Source organism: Halichoeres trimaculatus, unplaced genomic scaffold (assembly GCF_033239565.1).
Source record: "Halichoeres trimaculatus isolate MK-OKI-2021-1 unplaced genomic scaffold, fHalTri1.1 fHalTri1_scaffold_3, whole genome shotgun sequence".
Lineage (NCBI taxonomy): Eukaryota > Metazoa > Chordata > Actinopteri > Labriformes > Labridae > Halichoeres > Halichoeres trimaculatus.
The window spans coordinates 4,464,911-4,484,883 of record NW_027437181.1 but is presented as its reverse complement, the minus strand read 5'-3'; the positions used below and the strand labels follow the sequence as shown (position 1 = coordinate 4,484,883).

The 19,973-nt window shown below is 39.7% G+C and overlaps 1 protein-coding gene across 10 annotated transcripts in view; it reads right to left on the bottom strand.

Annotated features, from left to right (window-relative positions):
- nav2a (neuron navigator 2a) overlaps nt 1-19,973 on the bottom strand; it is a 178,210-nt gene that overhangs the window by 30,855 nt on the left and 127,382 nt on the right. For 6 of the 10 annotated variants that reach the window (XM_074665694.1, XM_074665696.1, XM_074665698.1 and 3 more), the window contains 9 exons: nt 19,033-19,162; nt 13,795-14,113; nt 12,874-13,588; nt 10,082-10,301; nt 6,449-6,723; nt 5,973-6,038; nt 3,365-3,409; nt 2,685-2,845; nt 737-919 (listed from right to left, as the gene is read on the bottom strand). In XM_074665694.1, coding sequence (XP_074521795.1) covers nt 737-919; nt 2,685-2,845; nt 3,365-3,409; nt 5,973-6,038; nt 6,449-6,723; nt 10,082-10,301; nt 12,874-13,588; nt 13,795-14,113; nt 19,033-19,162 — 2,114 coding nt within the window. The remainder of the gene's footprint in view (nt 1-736; nt 920-2,684; nt 2,846-3,364; nt 3,410-5,972; nt 6,039-6,448; nt 6,724-10,081; nt 10,302-12,873; nt 13,589-13,794; nt 14,114-19,032; nt 19,163-19,973) is intronic. The other 4 variants (XM_074665697.1, XM_074665703.1, XM_074665700.1 and 1 more) reach the window with 2 other exon arrangements.

Here is a 19,973-nt window from a genome sequence, read left to right as displayed (position 1 = left end):
TTTTTCAATCAATGACTAAAGTGGGCGTATTTATAAAACCAGCTCTGGTGCAGCTCTTTTTGATTCACACAACCTTCAGAGTAAAATCTGCCTGTACCATCGTCTTTGACTGTAAACTCAAAGATTTGTTATTCCCCTCCTTTCCCTTTGACAACATTTGACAGCCAGGCTGAAATAAAAACATTAAGTACAGATTAATGAGAAGTTACATTGTGAAAACATTAGTTTGTGTTGTTTTGCAGATTACTGAATACAGTTTCTCTACAAACTGTTCCTTTTTTAGCGTTATCTGAGTTTTTCAGGCGTCCTTATTTTAACTTTGTATGCGCTTGCTTTTCCCAGTCTCAGTTTGTGGCTCTAATTCAAACTCCTTTGTTTCTCTGGCTCAGAGGACTGAGCCGACTCCAGCAAAGCAAAGTCGCCTGAGCGGGGAGTCTGCCTGCTGGTGGGAAAAGCCCCGCTGGATACTTTTTCCAATAAACAAGCTTATGAAAAAACAAAGCCGCGGGAAAGCTGATTATGGAATTCTGAGGAGATGGAGGGCTTTTCTTAGAGCAGCAGCTGTAATCCCTCCTAATGTTCGTTAAACAAATGGAATAATAATTCTTTTGGCACAGGGATGTGGAGTGAGAAACGAGGTTTGGGAGGCATGCAGGTCTTAAAAACAGGATTACACCTCATTACGAGCGAGGAAAACAGGTCCAGGACTCACACAGAGACTCTCATCTCCTCTTACCTTCCTCAAAGCCGTCCCTGAAGGAGCCCGATCTGCTCATGGTGCGGGTCTTCTCGTCCAGAGACATGCAGGAGTTCCTCAGCCTGTTGTCGCTGCAGGGGTCGTAGGAGACGTCCTGATTGGTCAGGCTGTTGTTGCGCACCCCGGCGAGGTTCATCTGGGCTGTTGAAGTCGGGCTGGAAGCTGAAGACGACATGAAATGACATTATTCAAATGAGTTAGCATCTATAAAGCCTGTGAGGAACTGTCAGTTTCTGCTAATTTTAGCATCTCCTTAAAGATTTTTTTTCCTGCAGTGATGTAGTTTGAGCATTTTATATGAAGCGTGTATGTGTACTTCCTATATTTTTCTATATATTAATATTTCAACTTTATTGTGTAAGAGGGCAACTTTACTGGTTCTGAGTCTGATGGTCTGGTCTTGCGTTTGCATTTCTATACATTTCAGCTTTTCCACAAGTAGCTAACGACTCCTCGCAGAAACTTTTCAGTGATTTCTGGTCAACAAAACATCAGAAAAAGTCTCATATTTTACACATCTTATTTCCAATCCTTCATTTTGGTCGATTATTTTATTCTTCAAATGTTGTATAACAGAGGTCTGCAACCCAGTAATTTAGTCGGGGCCATTTTGCTTCAGCTCACCTGGATTAAAATCATTTAAGAGCCACAAAACTACTCTGTCATCATAATAAAGACAATTAAGTGTATAAAATTCTGTACATAGTTGAAATCTAAGGAAAAAATTCTTAAAATGAGAAGTGCTTTGAAATTCATTAAATTGTACAAGTAATGTCTTACTTTTTTTTATTTTGAATAAATTTGGAAAAGTTTAAAAAAAAATTTTTTTGAAAATTTTCAAAAAAAAAAAAAAAATTAAATGTTAAAATTTTGCAAAACTTTTAAAAACATTAAAAAATTCTAAAAAATATGCAAACAAAAACAATGAATTCTCATACATTCTGCAAATTTGTTTTTATCAATTTTTGAATTTCAGTTTGCAAAAATTCCCCAAAAAATTAAAATTAAAAAATTTTCAATGCTTTGGAATTAAAAAAATCTGCAAATTATGATTTTGTTTTATTTAAAAGAGCCAAATTTCCAACAAGTGTGTTATTTCATAATGTTTTCCAAGTTTAAAAAAGGGATATAAAAAAATCTAAAATTTTAAATAAATTACAAACTTCAAAAAATCTACAAAAATTTCCAAATTTCTTGATAATACTGGAATTTGATAGCAAATATTGGTCAAATAGCTAAGTAATTTTTTTGTTTGCCAATGTCTTTTCACATAACAAGTGTTTATATTAAGCTGGGATGTTGGCAGTTAATTAAATAGGAGGAGGTGAGGGAGGTGGAGTAGAGCCATGGCAGGCTTATCGCAAGATGTGATGCATATTTATTTTTACAAAATGTTCATGCATGATTTTATCCAGTGTCAGTGTCTTTAATCATCAATACCCTCTGTAAGAAAAAAAAAAAATATATATATATATATATTTTTTAAGCTACAAGGAGCCACTGCAAAGGAGTCAAAGAGCCACAGGTTGAAGAAAGTTGTTCTAGATGGTTGCAGGGCTGCTGTTTACTGTGTTTGGTATTTTTGGTCTATCCCAGGGTCTCATTATGCATGCTGAATATTCTTTAAATGTATGAGTGAAATTGAGCTGGAGATAAATCTTGATTCTCGCCCTGATTCTCAGAGATGTGGAGCTGAGAAAAGAAGCTTTTCTTCAGATCTCAGCGGCGTAAACCAAAAGTGGTTCGGACTATTTAAGAGAGACAAATGTCTTCAAAAGATTTTAGCATCTCTTTTCTGTCAGTACAGTAATCACAGACACCAGTACTGGCGTAATTAAAGCCTTGAGTTAAAAAAAAAAGGTTAAATGTAGAGATGGCACAGTGGTTATTCCAGAAACGTGTTTTTCTGGTGATGTTTGAGGCGTACCGAGCTGTCCGAAGTTGAAGCGTGTGCCTGACGGCGAGGTGAGGCTGGAGCCGGGTGAGAACGGGGAGTTACTGGCTGACTCCTGGAGCCCGCTGGTTGAGTGCGAGCGCAGCCAATCACGGCTCTCCTCGTGTCCTCGCAGCTGAGGTGACGGCCCGTACCTGCAGCAGGTAAGGAGAAGGTGTTAGAGTTAAAACGAGGACACAAGCAGTGAGACTGATATTTCAACAGGTCAGGTTGATCTGAAGTCATGATTTTTAGATTTTTTACAATCAATGAGGTGATTTTTTTCTTCCCCAAGCGGCCACATTAGTAGCTGAAATGTGAAATCAGATGAAACAAATTACAAGGGTGTGGACACAGACTGGTTCTCAGCTGCGAGCAACGAAAACTGGTGAAAAAAGCAAAAACAGAAGCCAAAGAAAATCTGACCCCGAAATTAAGCCTGCAGCAGAGCAAGACAGTGACGGCTCCCAAACAACAGAGCGGCATTCTTCTTCACAGGAGCACAACACCACAACACAAGTACGCCAAGCGCCAAAAAGGAAACAAAATTCACAAGCATCTTTTTAGGAGCGTGAGCACAAGCGTCAAAGAGTGAATGTGGACGAAACAGAAAGACAGTTTGGTGAACCGTGAGCGAAAAGCTTAAGAGAGTCCAGCAGGAGTGAGGTCAGTACCTGAGTCCTTTCTTAGGCAGAGTGTTTCTACCACAGTGAGTCCCGCTGTGAGAGAGAAACACTTCAGAGGAGGGAGGCAAAGGAAGCAAGGTGGCAAGGAAACAAGGCTGCATCTCAAAGACTAACAAAAACCTCAGTTTAACCTTTTTATCAATTCTTCAACACTGCAAACATCTCTCCCGTCTGTAGTTTGAAACTTTCTGTTCAGTCTTTTTATCTGAGAGGTTATTTTTAGTAGAGAGGAGACCGAAGCCCCGTTCACACACACACTCACAACTCCTGAAAACTCCAAGAGTTTCTCCTGACATTGTTTTCTGCAGCTGCCTTTATTCCCCTCTCCTACTCCAACAGTCCGTACATGAATCAACGTACATTCAATAGTTTATAGTCAAAACATTTTGTTTTTAAGTTCCTACATGTAGCAAATCAGAGACTACGATTAGACCTTGAACTTTTACTTTTATTATGCAAAGGATATGAAGTCTACTTAGTTTTTAACCCTTTAAAATTCCATCCAAGAAAAAAAAGTATCTTTTTATGTTGTTGGAGCATGAAGATAATAAAACACACAATTCAGAAAAGATATTTTAAGCTGTGGAGACGACCCAATCAGGTTTTATTCAGTTCAACATATTTTCAATGAGAAATAGCATCTCATAAATTGCTCTACCAATCAGCTGAGCACAAAGTTAGAGGGTTAAGAGTTAAAATCTGCAGCATTTCTCTCTCTCTGAAGACTTCCTATTGTGTGATATTTTAGTTTATTAAATTAGCCTGAACTCTCCTCCCAATGTAAAGCTCCTGAGCTGTTTTACTCAAACAAGTAAATCATTACACATGGATAATAGTGAAGTTATAGACCAAGGGTCTGCATCCTGTGGCTCTTTGGCTCCTCAGCAGTGGCTCCTTATAGCTTTAAAAAAAAAAAAAAAAAAAATCAAAATAAAGATTTTTTATTTTTCCTTGCAGAGGGTATTGATTAAGACACTGATAAAAGATATAATGTTATCAATTGTTACATCAAATTCAGGTACTCTTTCAAAAATAAATTTAAAGGTTTTGCACATTTATTCTAATTTTTAACTTTAAAATTTTAAAAAAAAATTTTAAAGTTTAAGAATTTTTCAAAATTTTTGAAAGTTCCATTTTAAAAAATGGAATTTTTAAATTTTTATTTTTTTAAATAAATTTTTAAACATTTATTTTTTAAAGATTTTTGAAATTTAATTTTTTTCCTGAATGTTGCAAATTTATTTAAATTGTAAAATTATTTATAATTTTTTTGGCAGATTTTTTTTTTTTTTTGAAATTCCTGCAATTGTTGTATTTTTTTTTTTTTTTTATTTCTTCAATTTCAAAATTTTGTGAAATTTATGAAATTTACTAAGAAAAAAAATCATATGTACAATGTCAGAAATTGAAAAACAAACTTATTGTTTAGATAATTATTTACTAGTTTTCACTATGTTTAGTATTGTATACACTTTTTTTTTTATTGTGAAGATTTAATAGACTTTGTGGCTCTGGAAAAATAAAATTGCTCCTTTGAAAGCGATGGTTGCAGACCCCTGTTAGAGAAGAATGATCCTTGCTCCAAGTCAAGTAAAAAGAAAAACACTCTTTCTGTGGACACTTTGGCTCCAATTAATAATCTCTAGCTTCAAATTGAAGCTATGGGACAGGACAAGCTTTGTGTTGCACTTTTATGACAGTCTTATTTAATGCCCCCAAACATCTGTTTCAGAAAGGTACTGCTTTTAATTTGATGAATAAGAAACATGGTGGAGGAAATATTGTGGATTTCAAATATCCAACAGTCCGTCACAGCAATGGTGACCACTGCACCAGCATGCAGCCCTGTTTTTCTTTCAAGCAACTCTTTTAAGGTAACTTTTTGTCTATTCCCACCTATTTTCTCCAAGAGTTCTTCAGATATTTTGTCATGGGAAAACATTTCTTTGACAGTTATCGTGTTAATTTTGTTGGTATTAACCCACACAAAAACAGTTTCTATTCCAAAACACTCTACTCCCTGCTCCCACGTGAACCAAAAGAAGAATAACAAGTTGTGAGAGCCTGAAAATCTCATGACCACAATGTCCTCATATGATCTCGAAAATGTCAGGAGTTTGAGTGAAAAGGGCTTCAGAAACAATCAGCCCTCAAAAGTTGTAATCCTTCTCATCATGAGAGCCTGTTTTTTATTTCCTGATCAAATAAATGTTTTTCTCCAGAAGCAGGAGAGATTTTTGCAGCGTTAACATCAATAACAAACATCCTCTGCTTGTGAGATTGAGTAAATGTGTATTTATACATCCTGCCACTAGATGGCAGTGTGTTTACAGTCATGTCAGACCACAGCTGGCTACAAAACAAAAACACTGAAGCTGCCAACATCCACACAGACAAGTCTCACAGATTCCCATTCATACAGGAGCAGGAGGTCCTAAAAATAACCACGAGCTGCCACACAGAGGAGCGCACCTCCTCCACCTCCACACAAACAGAGGAGTGAAATAAACTCAGCGCTGCTCTCTGTGTGTGGCAGCAGGTGGTGCCTCATCAGGAACCTCCACAGAAGCCTAACACCCCACACAGGTGCATTTACCTGTCCTGCTTCCGAGGCAGCGTGTTTCGGCTGAATATAGGGCTAGCAGAGGGGGAGGAGAGGGGACTGATGGGAGGAAAACGCACAACACACACAAAGAAAGAGAAAGTTTTAGAGAGTAAAATCTTCAGATGAACTTCACTGTTAAAGCTGCTGAGAAAGACAAGTGAAGAAGGTGACGTAATGGCCTCAAAGCTGAGACTCTGAGCGCTATAATGTTTCCTCTCAGACATTCCTGTCACATTACACAGTCAACCTGTCAGCAAGGAATCTGCTACAATGACCACAATTACTGCAGAGTGGGCTTTGAGACACCAGGGGATCGTTTTTTCTCTCTGCTGGAAGGAGGACAAGGGCGGCAAACAAGAGGCGACACCTCGGTACAAGTTGTTTGAGTGTATTTCCTGACGTCAAACGCAGATCAATCCGTTTCTACGTCTCTGGATAAGACTCTCAGCTCAGCTCTGCATCCTCACCTCTCAGACATGCCCGTCTTAACGCTGCCCGTGCGGCCCAGAGCGGACAGCGTGTCCTCCCTGTGGGTCCCGTGCCCGGCGCTGCCCAGGCTCATGTCGATGGACTCGCTGCTGGTGTGCATGCTGCTGACGGAGGCGAATCCCATGCTGCCCGCCCCGCCGTGCCCACCCAGTGTGCTCTCCCTGCTCTGGGCGGAGGAGCTGCTGAAGGTGGTGCCCCACGTCAGGCTGTTGGAGGGGCCGGTGGAGGAGTAGACCGAGCCAGGGCTGGAGGCCTGGAAAGGAGGAGAATAATCATTACAAGCTCAGTCAGATAAAGAAAGAAAAAAATACTGCTTGTGGGTTTTATCTAAATAAGTATTATTTTTTTTAGTTTATTTATTTATTTATTTATTTATTATTTCTTTTATTTTATTCATTTATTTTTTTTAATTACATAAAATATATAAAAAATAAAAGAAGAAAAAAAAGAAGAAAGAAAAATTTGCTGCTTCTGTGTTTTATTTAAATGAGTAATATATTATTATTTTTTATTTTTATTATTTATTTTATTCATTTATTTTATTTTACTTATTTATCTTTTAAACTACAAAAATACATGAAAAAAAGGAAAAAAAATAAAAATTTGCAGTTTGTGTGTTTTATTTGAATGAGTAATATATATTATTTTTTTGTTTTTATAAAAAAAATATTTATTATTTTATTTTATTTTATTTATTTTTTTGAAATTACAAAAATACATAAAAAATAAAATAAGAAAAAAAATTGAAAGAAAAATTTGCTGCTTGTGTGTTTTATTTAAATGAGTAATATATTATTTTTTACTTTTATTTTTATCTTTTTTATCATTTATTTTATTTATTTATTTTATTTTATTTTATTTATTAAATTACAAAAATATATAAAAAATAAAAGAATAAAAAAAAGAAAAAAGAAAAATTTGCTGCTTGTGTGTTTTATTAAAATGAGTATTTTTTTTGTTTTGTTTTGTTTATTTAATTAAAAAAAATAAAATAAAATACATAATGATTAACAAAAAGTATTTTTTTTACTTTTGCTCCTGGTGTAACTCTTCTCAGCTGTCTGACGTCTCCTTTCTCTCCTGTCTGCTCTCTGTTAAAGGTAAATAAGCCTAAAATCTTAAGCCAGCAGTCGCAGTCTCGACATGCTTTGAGCTAACTGACTACTTAAACTTTTGAACCCGTTCTCGCTGTCGATCAAAACATGGCTGCAGCTCAAAAACAATTCCCCGTTCGTCACTTCGTGATTAAGAATCAGTCTGACTCAGTCTGACGACTCCAGAGGGTTGGTGTCTGAGCACGCTCTCATTTCTCTGCTCTGCTGCAATCTGTAGCCTACAGCCAGCCGAACATGTACCCGCTCTGTACACATGGGTACACACGCATGTTTGCCGTTCAATGGCATTAGTCATGTGTGAACATCATCATCCCAAAGACACGTCATCACAAACAAACACCTTCCCACATCCTAAACATAAACACACTGAGTCATCTCCAAGATTAAAGGTGAATCATTGTTCAAATCTTTACGGCAAACTGAAGAGCAAAGAGGAAAAGGATGTCAGCTCTCAAGTTACATGATGAGAGATCCTGCTGTTGCTACAAAAACACCTGGGCCGTCATTATGGATGAATCATGCAGCCAGTTTCATAATTAGATGCAGTTTGTACATTAAAAAATGCCTTTAAACAGAATGTTTTCTGTGGTTGAAACTATGATAAAGGATAAATCCTTTTTCAATTCATCATGAGAATCAGGTGTCAAAGAATCACATTAAAGCTAAAAGATGATCAGTTAAAAAAAACAGATGCAGCAGGTGACCCGAGAGGAAAGAGCCAGTCTCCATCTTATTCACCTGTTGATGTCTGGATTGCATATATCAACGTGTCTTCAAGTGTGTAAAGTTAAAGGTAGGGTCTGTAGGATTTTACCGAAAAATAAAATGTCAACTTTTACAGGACTAATTCTCCTTAATTGTAACTTCTGGGCCTCTTTGCATGTGTGTCAGTGTCTGTGTCGGCCTCGACCCCCTCCTCTGCCTGGATGTACAGCACACCCAGTGATTGAGTTAAGTGGCTTTGTGATAATAACAAGGGGAAAGAAGCTACATGAGAGTTACGGAAGAGAATTAGGGCCACTGGAAAAAAAATAAAAATAAAATAAAATAAATATTTGTTACTATTTTTTCTGAGATAAAAGATAGAAATCTGATTTTTTCTCAAAAAAGAAATAGAAAAAGAAATCTGATCTTTTTTTTTCTCAGTGGTCCTCATCCTCTTCTGTATTAAAGTCACCTGACGTAGGATGTTTTTATTGTTTCTGTTTATTTTGTCCAATTATATCCAGATCCAGTGACCAATTACATACTTATTCAAACTCAATTAAATGTTAAAAACCTGTGAAGCTACTCTCTGTGCACAGAAAATTCACAGGAAGAATTGATAAGTGAGTCGATGGAGACTCTGATCAATAAGCAGAACCGATGAGGGCACTGGTATCTACAAAATCTTTTCAAGTATTGACATTTCGATTAAATAAATAAGGCGCTCTAAGTAGCTTTCCCTGCTAATTTGACTTTTACATCACTGCTTCTAACTCCAATAGATAGCACAAATGACATTAATGAGGGGAAGGTGAATAGCAGTTTATTGGAATTCAGGCAAGAGTTGATATGATAACAAAACTGTGATAGTTACTGTTTGTTTTTCTGAAAACAAGGGGAGATACTTTTATCTCACATGTGATATTAGAAGCATGATTCATGGGATTTAAAACGGGCTTTTTGGCAGACGTTTTACTAAAGTCCACAGAAGAATGGAGGCAGACTGAAAAAGACTGGGCGGTAGTTCCCTGATGCTAGAACAAATACAAGTGTAGCTGTCACAGGTGGAGTCATAAAGTTTTCTTTTTGATTTTTTTTTTACATTAAATAAATCATCCTAGTATTGTGATATTATCTTCCTCATGGGCTAAGTATCTCACATCGTGTCACACCCCTACTTTTAAGACAGATTGTAAACACATGATGGTATTTCTTCAAATTTAAAACTAAGATGCTATTTTTGAAAATTTATTAGTTACTGTGCTTCTCTCTGTATAAGATTTGGTTCAACCTCCTTTGGTATAAGTCAAACTCTTACGCAACTACATGCTGCACAAAATTCACCAAATGTCTTCTTGGAGCTCAGAAATGGAAAATATTTGCATACATTAAACAAAAAACAAAACTTAGGATGGAGGAAATTAACCACTTCAGTTGATTTTTGAGTGACTTTACAGATTAGAGACACACTGTCAGTTTACATCACTGGAGCATGGGTGGAAAAAACTCACATGCAACCAAACAAAGAGCTTTCCTCTAAGTTATGGTTCGAGGAAGGTCAGAGAGAGTGTAATGCTAAGAAAAGCCGTGGAACCAATGGAGGAGCGGCTGACCCCATGACACAGATTTAAGAAACAACGCTGGAGTGATTCAGGGACTCAAAACACTCAAAAGAAAAAGTTATATTTGATCAATAGCTGATCCTCCAAAAGCTCTCGGCTGATTATTAAATCTTAGCTTCAGACAGAGGAAGATGAGCGACAGGATCTGTTCCTGAAAGTTTCTGCTCACCTGCTCGCTGCCCAGCGTCCCCATCCCCGATCCCTGCACTCGGCCTCCAAACAGGGGGCTGCTGATCTCGCCGTCCCCTCCTCCCTGCCCTCCGTCAGGAGACTTGGGCCCGGTGGTCACATGGTTCATGGTGGCGTGGGGGTTGGAGATAACAGTGGAGTTCTTCATGTTTTCCGCTGTGGTGACCGGAGCTTGTTTGCTGGGTTTCCCACCAAACAACCTGTGGAAAATCATTAACAGGAGGACGGGTCAGGAGCGGGGCTGCAGGAGTCAGGAAGAGGGCAGGGATAAAATGCTTTTGATCCATACGGGAAGGATTTGTTGTTGTAACAAGGCACATGATGGATTAATACAGGAAGCATTACGCTTGAAGAAACACCAGGATGTAGAGAGTAAAGATGCATGATTAGACGAAATATAAAGCGTTTTATAACACATGCTGGACATAATTTGTGCTTTATACGAAACTATTGCATAGAGTTACTCAAGGCTCTTACTGTTTTTCGAATGAATGTAATTTATACCTATGGTGGCGTATTGAATTCACCCTAAAATAAAAAACGCCAGTTTTACGACAGAACTATCTCCTAAAATCAGGATTTTTAATTTAATTTTGAATTTGAAAAATAAAGGGATTCCTGAAAATCTTTAATGGTCGTCTCGATGAAGAAACATGAAACATGTTACTGTTAACTAAAACACTTTAAAAGCCTACATTACCTGTATCGTATGGGGCTAAAAAACTGACTCTACCTCCCGACATATTTTACAATCCCCCCAAAAAATACACGAGAACGGCAGCTGTCAATCATCTGTCAATCATGAAAATTTTTAGAAAAAAGAGGACTTGCATACAAGACAGCCAAACAATATCTTCAAATCACCACAACAATCGGGCATGAAAAACATTTCTACCAGGTGTATTAATTTTTTAAAGTTTGACCACAGCCCATCTGGAATGGCTGGATTGATGGATTTTTTGACCTATACTGCAGCCAGCCACCAGGGGGAGCAGCTTTTGTGGAGACTTCGACCTCACTTCGAGCCGAGCAAGTGGACGTCCGTTTTTTTTTACAGTCCATGGTTGAACACCACAATGGTAGTTCCATGAGCTTTTATTTTGGTACTTCCTGTTACCGGGAGATTCAATTTGCATATTAGCTAAATAGTAAAATAGTTGCATCTGAGAGATTTAGATTAAACATTTAGATTTAGATTTATATCTAAAATTTATATTTATATTTAACATTTATATTGAACATTTATGTTTATATTGATATTTAGCATTTATATTTATATATAGCATTTACTTGTGACGTTTAATATTTACATTTAACTATTTAAGATATTTCTAAGATGACAAATATTGCTCTAAATATCATAAAAGGTCACTAGAAAAAAATCCCACCTGTTTTTTTGCACATGGTTTGAAGCAAAATATGACAAAATGTTGCTGTTTTTTTAAGCATGCACTACTTTACAAACAGCGGCCCATAGTATCGACCCCTTACCTCTAATTAGCATTAGCAAAACATGCACCAGAATCATTCAGCTGAGCATCATGGGAAAATCCATTTTTTTTTTAGGACATAGCATCTTATAAAAACAGAAAAATAAAGAAATAAATAAATTTCCTTTTGTTGTAAAAACAGGAGAATTTTTTTTCAAGTGAAGCAATACGCCACCATATTAATCTGATGTTGGTTTAAAAACAAAAGACAAGGGGTTTAGCAGCATCATTAGAACACTTCCTCCAGGTAATATGCATATTAACAGCAAATCTAAGGAGAAATTTCATGATTATTCAGAATTTCTGCATTAAAGTGTGTCTAAGTGAAGCAGACTGACTGCACTGCAAAAAAACTGAAATCTTATCAAGTGTTTTTGTCTTATTTTTTCAGCGAAAAATGTCTTTTTAGACTCAATATGAGTCGCATTCACCTGACCAGTTTAGAAACATGTTTTATTTCAAGTTATTTAAAGACAAAATGACGTCTGAATTGCTTGTTACAAGTTACAAGACATTTTTCTTGACTGATAAGTTGAATGTGGCTCATATCGAGTATTAAAAGACATTTTTTACTTAAAATAAGAAAAAAGCACTTGATAAGATTTCAGTTTTTTTGCAGTGTGACTTTGCTCTTTTAGATGTTGCGCCTCTCTCAGGACAAAAACACCAGTTTTTTATTCTCTCAGAAAGAGGACAAAAAAGAAAGGTAGGGACAGAGCTCAGACTGATTCCACTCACACACACTCACACACACTCACACACAGAACTCTCTCCTGCGTCTCTGCTAATCCCGGGTTAGAGTTAAATGGCAGGTCGAGCCGTGATGACTGGAGCCGCGGTGGGCGATAATGGCAGCACACAGCGTCTTTGAGGAGTTATCACTCCCTCACATTAATGAGGGCAGAGCGCTGAGGTAAGACTCAGCTCCCGTTACCCCCCCTCCCCTTCTTACCCCCCCTGCACCGCCAAGGCTGAGGCTTGGCAGCTGATCAGCTGAGCTCAAGGCCTGCCTCGCACAATGGCCTGATTTAACCTCGCTGAGCCTGTGTGTGTGTGTGTGTGGATAACAAGCCCACACGTGTGATCCTTACTCACCACTGTTTATCCTTTACCAGCACTGCATGATTACCTTCTCTTTAATGTGTGTGTGCAGTGTGTGGGTAAAATCAAGCCTGTACAAGAGGGCAGCGCTCGGTGTTACTCATTCGTTTTCCGTCTGTGCGTCTGCTGGACGCCTGGCGATGGAGAACTGCCGTGTAAGCGTGTTGGAGTGTGTGTTTACCTGCGCAGTGTCGGTGAAGAAACCTGCTGCCTCCCGGTCAGAGGAACGGTCGCAGCTCCTCCGCTCTGCATCACCACGCCGCTCCTCAGGTTATCGATCTCAGAGACGCCTTTCTCCCGATCCGTCTGATTGGCCGACACGGCTCCTGAGCCGTTGACCTTCGTGATGCTGAGAGAGTTCTTCCCGTGTGACGTGACGGAGAGGACAGCAGCCTCGATGCTGCTGGTGGAGGACCTGTTTCCGTTACGCGCGGCCGCTCCTGAGCGGCTGGGTCTGGGCAGGCTGCGGTACTGCAGCGTGGAGCGAGCGCTCATCGGGAGGAAGCCGTCGTCATGGTGACCCTGGTGGTCCTGTCCTCCTGACTTCAATCCTCCAGCCAGAGGACGAGCCCCAGATTTGGGCATCTTCCCCAGGGTGGCTGAGCCGCTGGTGATGGTGGCACCGCTGGCAGTCACCATGGTAACCATCCCATGGCCTTGCTTCTTGAAGCCAAAGGTGCTGGTTGGGGCGCGTGAGGCGAGCGTGTGTGTCTGCGAGTGAGGGTCTGAGACGGTGTGTGTGAGGGTGTGTGTGTTCGACGTGCGGCTGGAGGAGATGGACTGTTTCTTTGCCTCGTCTCCGCTGCTGCGCCCGGCGTCTGACGGCGAGCGGTGGATGCCGTTGGAACGAGGGGAGAGACGTCCTTTTTCTGACACCTTGACGTCATCAGTCTTACCTGTGGAAGGAGACAAAGGTGTGAGAGAATCACTGACAGAGACTTGGAGTCAGGATTTACAGAAACTTTCTATTTTTGAACTTCCAATTTTCACCAAAACTTTGAGTTTTTCCATTAAATGTTCCAAAAAATACAATGTAATTAAAAACTTTTGTCTTTAATCTCTTGTAACTGTTGATTTACTGGTTGTAGTCGACATATCTTACCTGAACTGTGGGTCTTGAGGCCAACAGACCCTGAGGATCCTGTGCTACTGGAGCTTTTAGTTCGAGGTGAAGTCACCCCCACCTGAGTGCTCATTCCCCTCCTCCACGAGCCCGTGTGGGACACAGAGGGGGTCTTCCTCCCCGAGCCGCCCTTGTCGGACTCGTCAGAGATGTCTGAGGGGTTCCGACGGCCCCACTTGGAGCCTGGCTCCATCCTGACCCCGCTGTCTGACCCTCCGTCTGGCCTCTTTACCTCGTCTCCTGACCAGGCCTGGTGCACCGCTGTGGAGGCCGAGTGCTTCTCTGCATCCGTCACAGGCTGGGAACACACACACACACACACACACACACACAGCGGGTCAGGTTTATTACTGCTGAAGACGGCGTCTTTTTATGAGACGCTGCCAAGTGCCTTCTAAAAGCTGCGTTTTATGACCACAGCCAGCACGCTGTGTGATCCTGCTCACATCCAGACCACCGTCACCTGAGCAGCACGGAGGAAAGTGTTCGACCAACATCAGAGCAGGAAGACTTCAACCACTTAGTGGAAACAAGAGAGGCTTTGTGACTACTTAATAATCTTTTAAAAGAGAAACCTCAACTTAAAGTGGATCCTTCATCAGTCAGAGCGAGCTCTTAGTCATAAAACAAGTCATAATGAGCGGACTAAAGGTTCGACCCATGAAAGTCTTTGTGGTTTCCAAATTGTAACTCTAAAGAGAATGAAAACTGAAATCAAAGAAGCTAAACCTCGAGATGCAACTGATGTTTTTTTATGCTTATTTTTTCCAGCCAATCTGAAAATTACTGAATGATTAAACAATCAACTTCTTTAGTTTTTTATTAAATGTCTGGAAAACAATGTGCATTGAAGGCTCGTCATGATTTTTCTATAATATCTTAATTTATTGCAGATTTTAATTGTCTGATTAGAGGTTTTAAAAAAGTAGACTTTTAAGAAGAAATTTAATCAAAAATTCAATGGAACATTTATGAATTCAATATCGCATTTTATGATAAGATATGACACAATATGTTATGACTCTATACAAAACTCAGCTCGCTTTGATGTGATAGGACTCCACACAAAGTGTCACATTAGATCATAACACAATCCAAGCCACACAACATATGATATGAAAATTTAAGCCACACAAAACCAAAAAATTACAGCATGATACGATTCTATGCCTTAGAATAAAACCACATAATGCATCATGAAAAGATATAAAACAACACAACACACAACGCCTGGTTCGGTTCAGTACGGTTTGGTACAGTTAAGCCTGATCCCGTTTGTGTTTCCACAGCAAACTGTGCCCTCTCATGGTAGGCAGTGAAAGCCGCAGCTGTTAAACAATAGCGTGATGCTGTAATAGAGGGACACAGTCTACCCTGCTAATAAATCCAACAAAGAAGAAAAACTTGACACAGTAAATAAAGAGCATAGAAGGAAGGCAGCATTTCGTCCCCTCTGTGGTTGGCATGTAGCTCTTTGATACAAAGAACAATCAAGCTTTGTTTCAGAGAAGTCTGTGTGCCGCCAGGAGAAATGTAGCTGGTGTAATTGACAATTCTTTTGACCAATCAACGGTCTGCAGTGTTGTAGCTCCACCTTCCAAGAGCCGATCGGTTCAGTCTGGCACCCATACGAAAGGGTCCCAAAAAGTGGGACGGCTCGTCTCGGTTATTTGGGGATCTGTCCCGCGGTAAGTCAGTGGAAACGCCACAAAATGCGCGCCGTACCGAGACGAACCGAACTGGTCTGCATTGATGGAAACGCGGCTTTTGACAGAATTCAGTCGGTACCTGCAAATATACCAAATTCGGTACCCATCCCTAGACACAAAACAACAGATACATCATGACACAATATCATGACAGTTGGACTTGACACGATGTACATGACACGATGTACATGTTACAACACAGGACACAACGGGACACAATAGGATACAGCGGACACGATACGACACAAGACTAGTGATTCAGCACAATACTACCGACAACGCCACAATGCAGCTACAGGACAATATCATACAATGCCAAGCGCCATGTTATGATATACAAAAGACAAGAACACGACAAGACACGTAAAGAAATGACTAGACACAATGCTTCATAAAGAGATACAACAAGAACATGACAACGTGATGCGACATGATGTGATACAATACGATAAGATGCAGCTTGTTACAATAAGATATGAAACAGTCATCAAACGACACAACTATTATGATAAATAATCAAAAGAAACTTTATATGAAAGTTTCCGCGATACATGTGAAGAGATACAACACAAAAGGACCAAACCCCAAAAAATAAAACTATAGGAAAATATAAGACAGGATACAACATGTCCCAACGTTATGACATCTGTACAACGGGACAAAAGATCTCAATAATAAAAACAACCAACAATCCACCAAGATGTACACACCAATGAAAGCAAGTGCTAACTTTGCAGTTTAAACCAAGAGAAGAGGCCAAAAAAGTAAAATCTACTCAAACTGAAGCTGCAGTTAATCTGTGACTTTATGAGGTTAAATCTGGGACTTGATTAGTTTTATTTAATTCAGCTCCAACAGATCAGACGTCTACGTCAGTCCATGACTGTGATGACTGTGTTCAATAAAAAGTGTGCAGACTCTGATCACCCTGAGCTTTACAGGGATAAAAGTATAACTCAGCGACTTAACCACAGCCTCTATTTTCTAACAGTCAATTACAGCTATTTGAGTGATAATGGCTGCTTTTATGTCGACTCGGCTGTTGCCATGGCACGACTACACAAACGCAGTCAGCGGCTCTGTTCACAGACCTTCAGAGAAACCTGATGAAGACACAGCCCAGTCAGTGTGTGTTATTATCAGAGACAGATGATGCAGACTGAATTAACCTGCTCTGTGTCAGGGGGAGAAAGACTCCTTTGTTTTATCCTCAGCACCTTCACCTTCACATGACCACCGGCTCCACGTCCACATGCGTGACACACACGTGAGTCAGCCGACAGTATCATGCTCTCACCGATCACTCCGCTGAACCGTGGTGGCTTTTAATCAGTGTTTAATGGTTTCGGAGCCAGAGTCAACATCAGCTTTAGCTTTGTGAGCTCACAGCTGTGCCCCTCAGACCCACACTCACATTCTTCTCAGCGGGGAGAGGAATGCTGGGACACAACCGGGTTTAGGGAAATGAGGCCAAGGCGAACAGCATGGCTCAGTGAGTTCACCACTTTAACCAGGTTCACATTTCTCCCAAACATCTCTCTGTTACTTTAAATGTACAGCTGCTTTTTATCCTTTTTTAAAACATTTATTAATTCACAGGAGTTTTGTGAGTCATGCTGCCTAAGGGTGGAAATTATGTTGTCAGTTTTCTATCATGGTGGGTTACATTTTTAGTCATTTTGGGCACAGATATGAATGTTTCAATGGTGACATACTGTATTTTTTCCATTATTTTGATTTAATTCAGGTTCTGTTTATGCTTTTGTTCTTTATTTCATGGCTGTCTTATTCATCACCCGGCTGTGTTAGACTATACTTGATTCTTGTGAAACACAGCCCTGATTCATGTTGAAGAGAAACCCTCATTTCACTTTCACTTCTTCCTCAGCGCAGAAAATGTTACCATCCAGCATTCAAAGCTCGTAAAACTTGTGGCAAAGTGCTGTAATGTTCAAATTCTGTTTGCCTCACATAACTTTTCTATACATGTCTGTGAGGATTCCTGCATAACTATAATTTGCAATGCATTATCCTCTTACACATTACATCCCACATTTTGAACTTTTGTACTTTGAAAATTATTTTTTCAACATCTAGGATAATAAATTATGCCTTGTGATTCTGAAAAAATGGGCAAAAGTCTGACTTTAAAATCAGAATAATTATTTTTTTTTTCTAGAAAAAAAAATAAAAAATAAAAAAATTGAGCTTTTTTTTTCTGTGGCCCTAATGCTCTCTGGTAGAATTTGCAAGACACCGATTGAGTCTGCTGTTAAAGTTTGGATCTCAGAGAGTAGGCGGAACTTTAGTAACCATGATTCCAAAATCCAAGATGGCTGCTCCAGAGAATAACTGTTAAAAGAGTTTGATTTGAGTACTTTTGATAACATTTATGGTGATGTAAGCCTGGTTTATCTGCCTGTGTTGATGGATAGTCTGGGATAGTCTGTGAGTGCTGTCTGTGAGGCCGTTTACAAGACAACAGTTTTAGGATAAAATGGAAGGTATTGATGAAACATTGTCGTGTCGGGGCCTGTGTTATGTTAAATTGAAGGTGATACATGTTGCTGTATTACCATCTATAAGCTATTCCACGGAGGAACAATTTTCAGACTTAGGAGAAGATGAAATGTTTCGTGATGGTATGCCAATTTTAGGTTTGCGTTATGCATTGCTTCTGCACTTAGTTACATTTTGGATGGTAGTGCATATCGGCTTCATGTGTAGGTCTCTCCGTAGGTACGTAGGCTACGTGGACTTATGGTTTCAGTCATGTTTTGTGTAATTAAAAAAGCCGCATTGACATTACTCAGGATCATTTATGTCAAGTTCGATCCTCTTCTTGACATTCTGCCTAGAGCCATCATCAACAACACTTTTTGTAACTGATTTTATGTTGCTTTCATGCGCAAACTATCAAATAAAGTGGTGTTATCACCTGAAATTAGCTAACATTTCTAACACAAGCAGGCGCTCTTACTTCTACAACTTTACAACTTTGTTTTCAACTCATAACTGGAACGTAGTCGACACAGCTGTGAGGTCTGCTCCCAGATCTTAGATCTCAACTTCCAAAGTAAGTAGAATAACAAAAAGCCTTTAAGAGATTAGTTGTTACATATGATAACAGACTTGTATGAATTGCTGCATTTTGGTGTCAGCAATTTCAGCAACCACATTTATCTCCTATAGACAGTTTCCCACCAGTAGGCATTATAAATTTACCCTACATACTTGTACAGCTCTGCGTTTGAGTGATTATGGGAACTACAAGTTGTTCATGAGGTTGCCTGGGAACTGACGGCCGACTGTGATGTACTGCAGCGCTGAAACAACCATTCATGAACCATAAATCACAGAATATACGCAGAAACAACCATGTTAGCTCCTAAATAGGGAAAACAGGATCTTAAATCCCTAAGGGGTTTGGATAGTTTTCAGATAAAGAAGAAAAAAAAAAGGAAAGGGCTGAAAATTTAAGAGTTTCAGCGATGAAACTTTCCCTCACCTGTGCGTTGAGGCCTTTGCGTTGAGCAGCCGGCGTGTTGGCGTAGGAGGAGATGGAGGAGCTGGTGTTGATGTCATCTGTGTCGATGTTGTCGCTGATGCCGCTGCTCACGGAGCTGCTGTCATCCCAGCTGCACACACACACACACACACAGGAGGAGACAGAGAAAGGCTCACTTTAATACTGTTTAAACAATAAATCTTCCAGAGTGGAGTGGAGTGGATGAGGGGGCGTCTGCTCGGCTGTTGTGAGGCTGAAAGGCTCTTTGGGAACACGTTTGTTCCTCTCTGAAGAGACAAACACTAAATTCTCTCTGTCGACGGTCCACGTCGCCTGAAGACACAGCAGCGAGATGTGTTTTAAGATCTGTGTTAGTCAGCTGAAGTCTGCGGGGACAAAGAGGCTTTTTGGAGCGGCTGTGAGAGTTTTGTTTTAGCAAATTGAGCGTGAATGTGATTCTCTGTGAGTTTTATGAATATGGATGAAATCCGTTGGAGGAAATGTCTTTAAACCTCATTTTACGAGGCGAATAAAGTCCTCGATCATGGGTTTTCTTTAACGAATCAATGGATTGATGTGAAAAGGAAAGAAAAATGACTTAATCTATTCACTACTTCATTAAACGGAAACTCCGACGGCCCGGTGAATCTCCTTTATTCTTCAACTCACTGCCTCCAGCTTGCTCACACACACACACACACACACACACACACACACACACACACACACACACACACACACACACACACACACACACACACACACGCAGGCTGAAAGGGTCTGTCTATCAAATGAACAAAGGCTCATCAGAGGGGTGACATCATGATGTGTTGGTGTTGGTGTGTGTGTGTGTGTGTGTGTCTGCGAGTTGTTCAAACAGTCCCATCTGAACAGAGCAAACAGAGCAAACAGAGCGGGAGATAATGCTGGATATTTGTAAA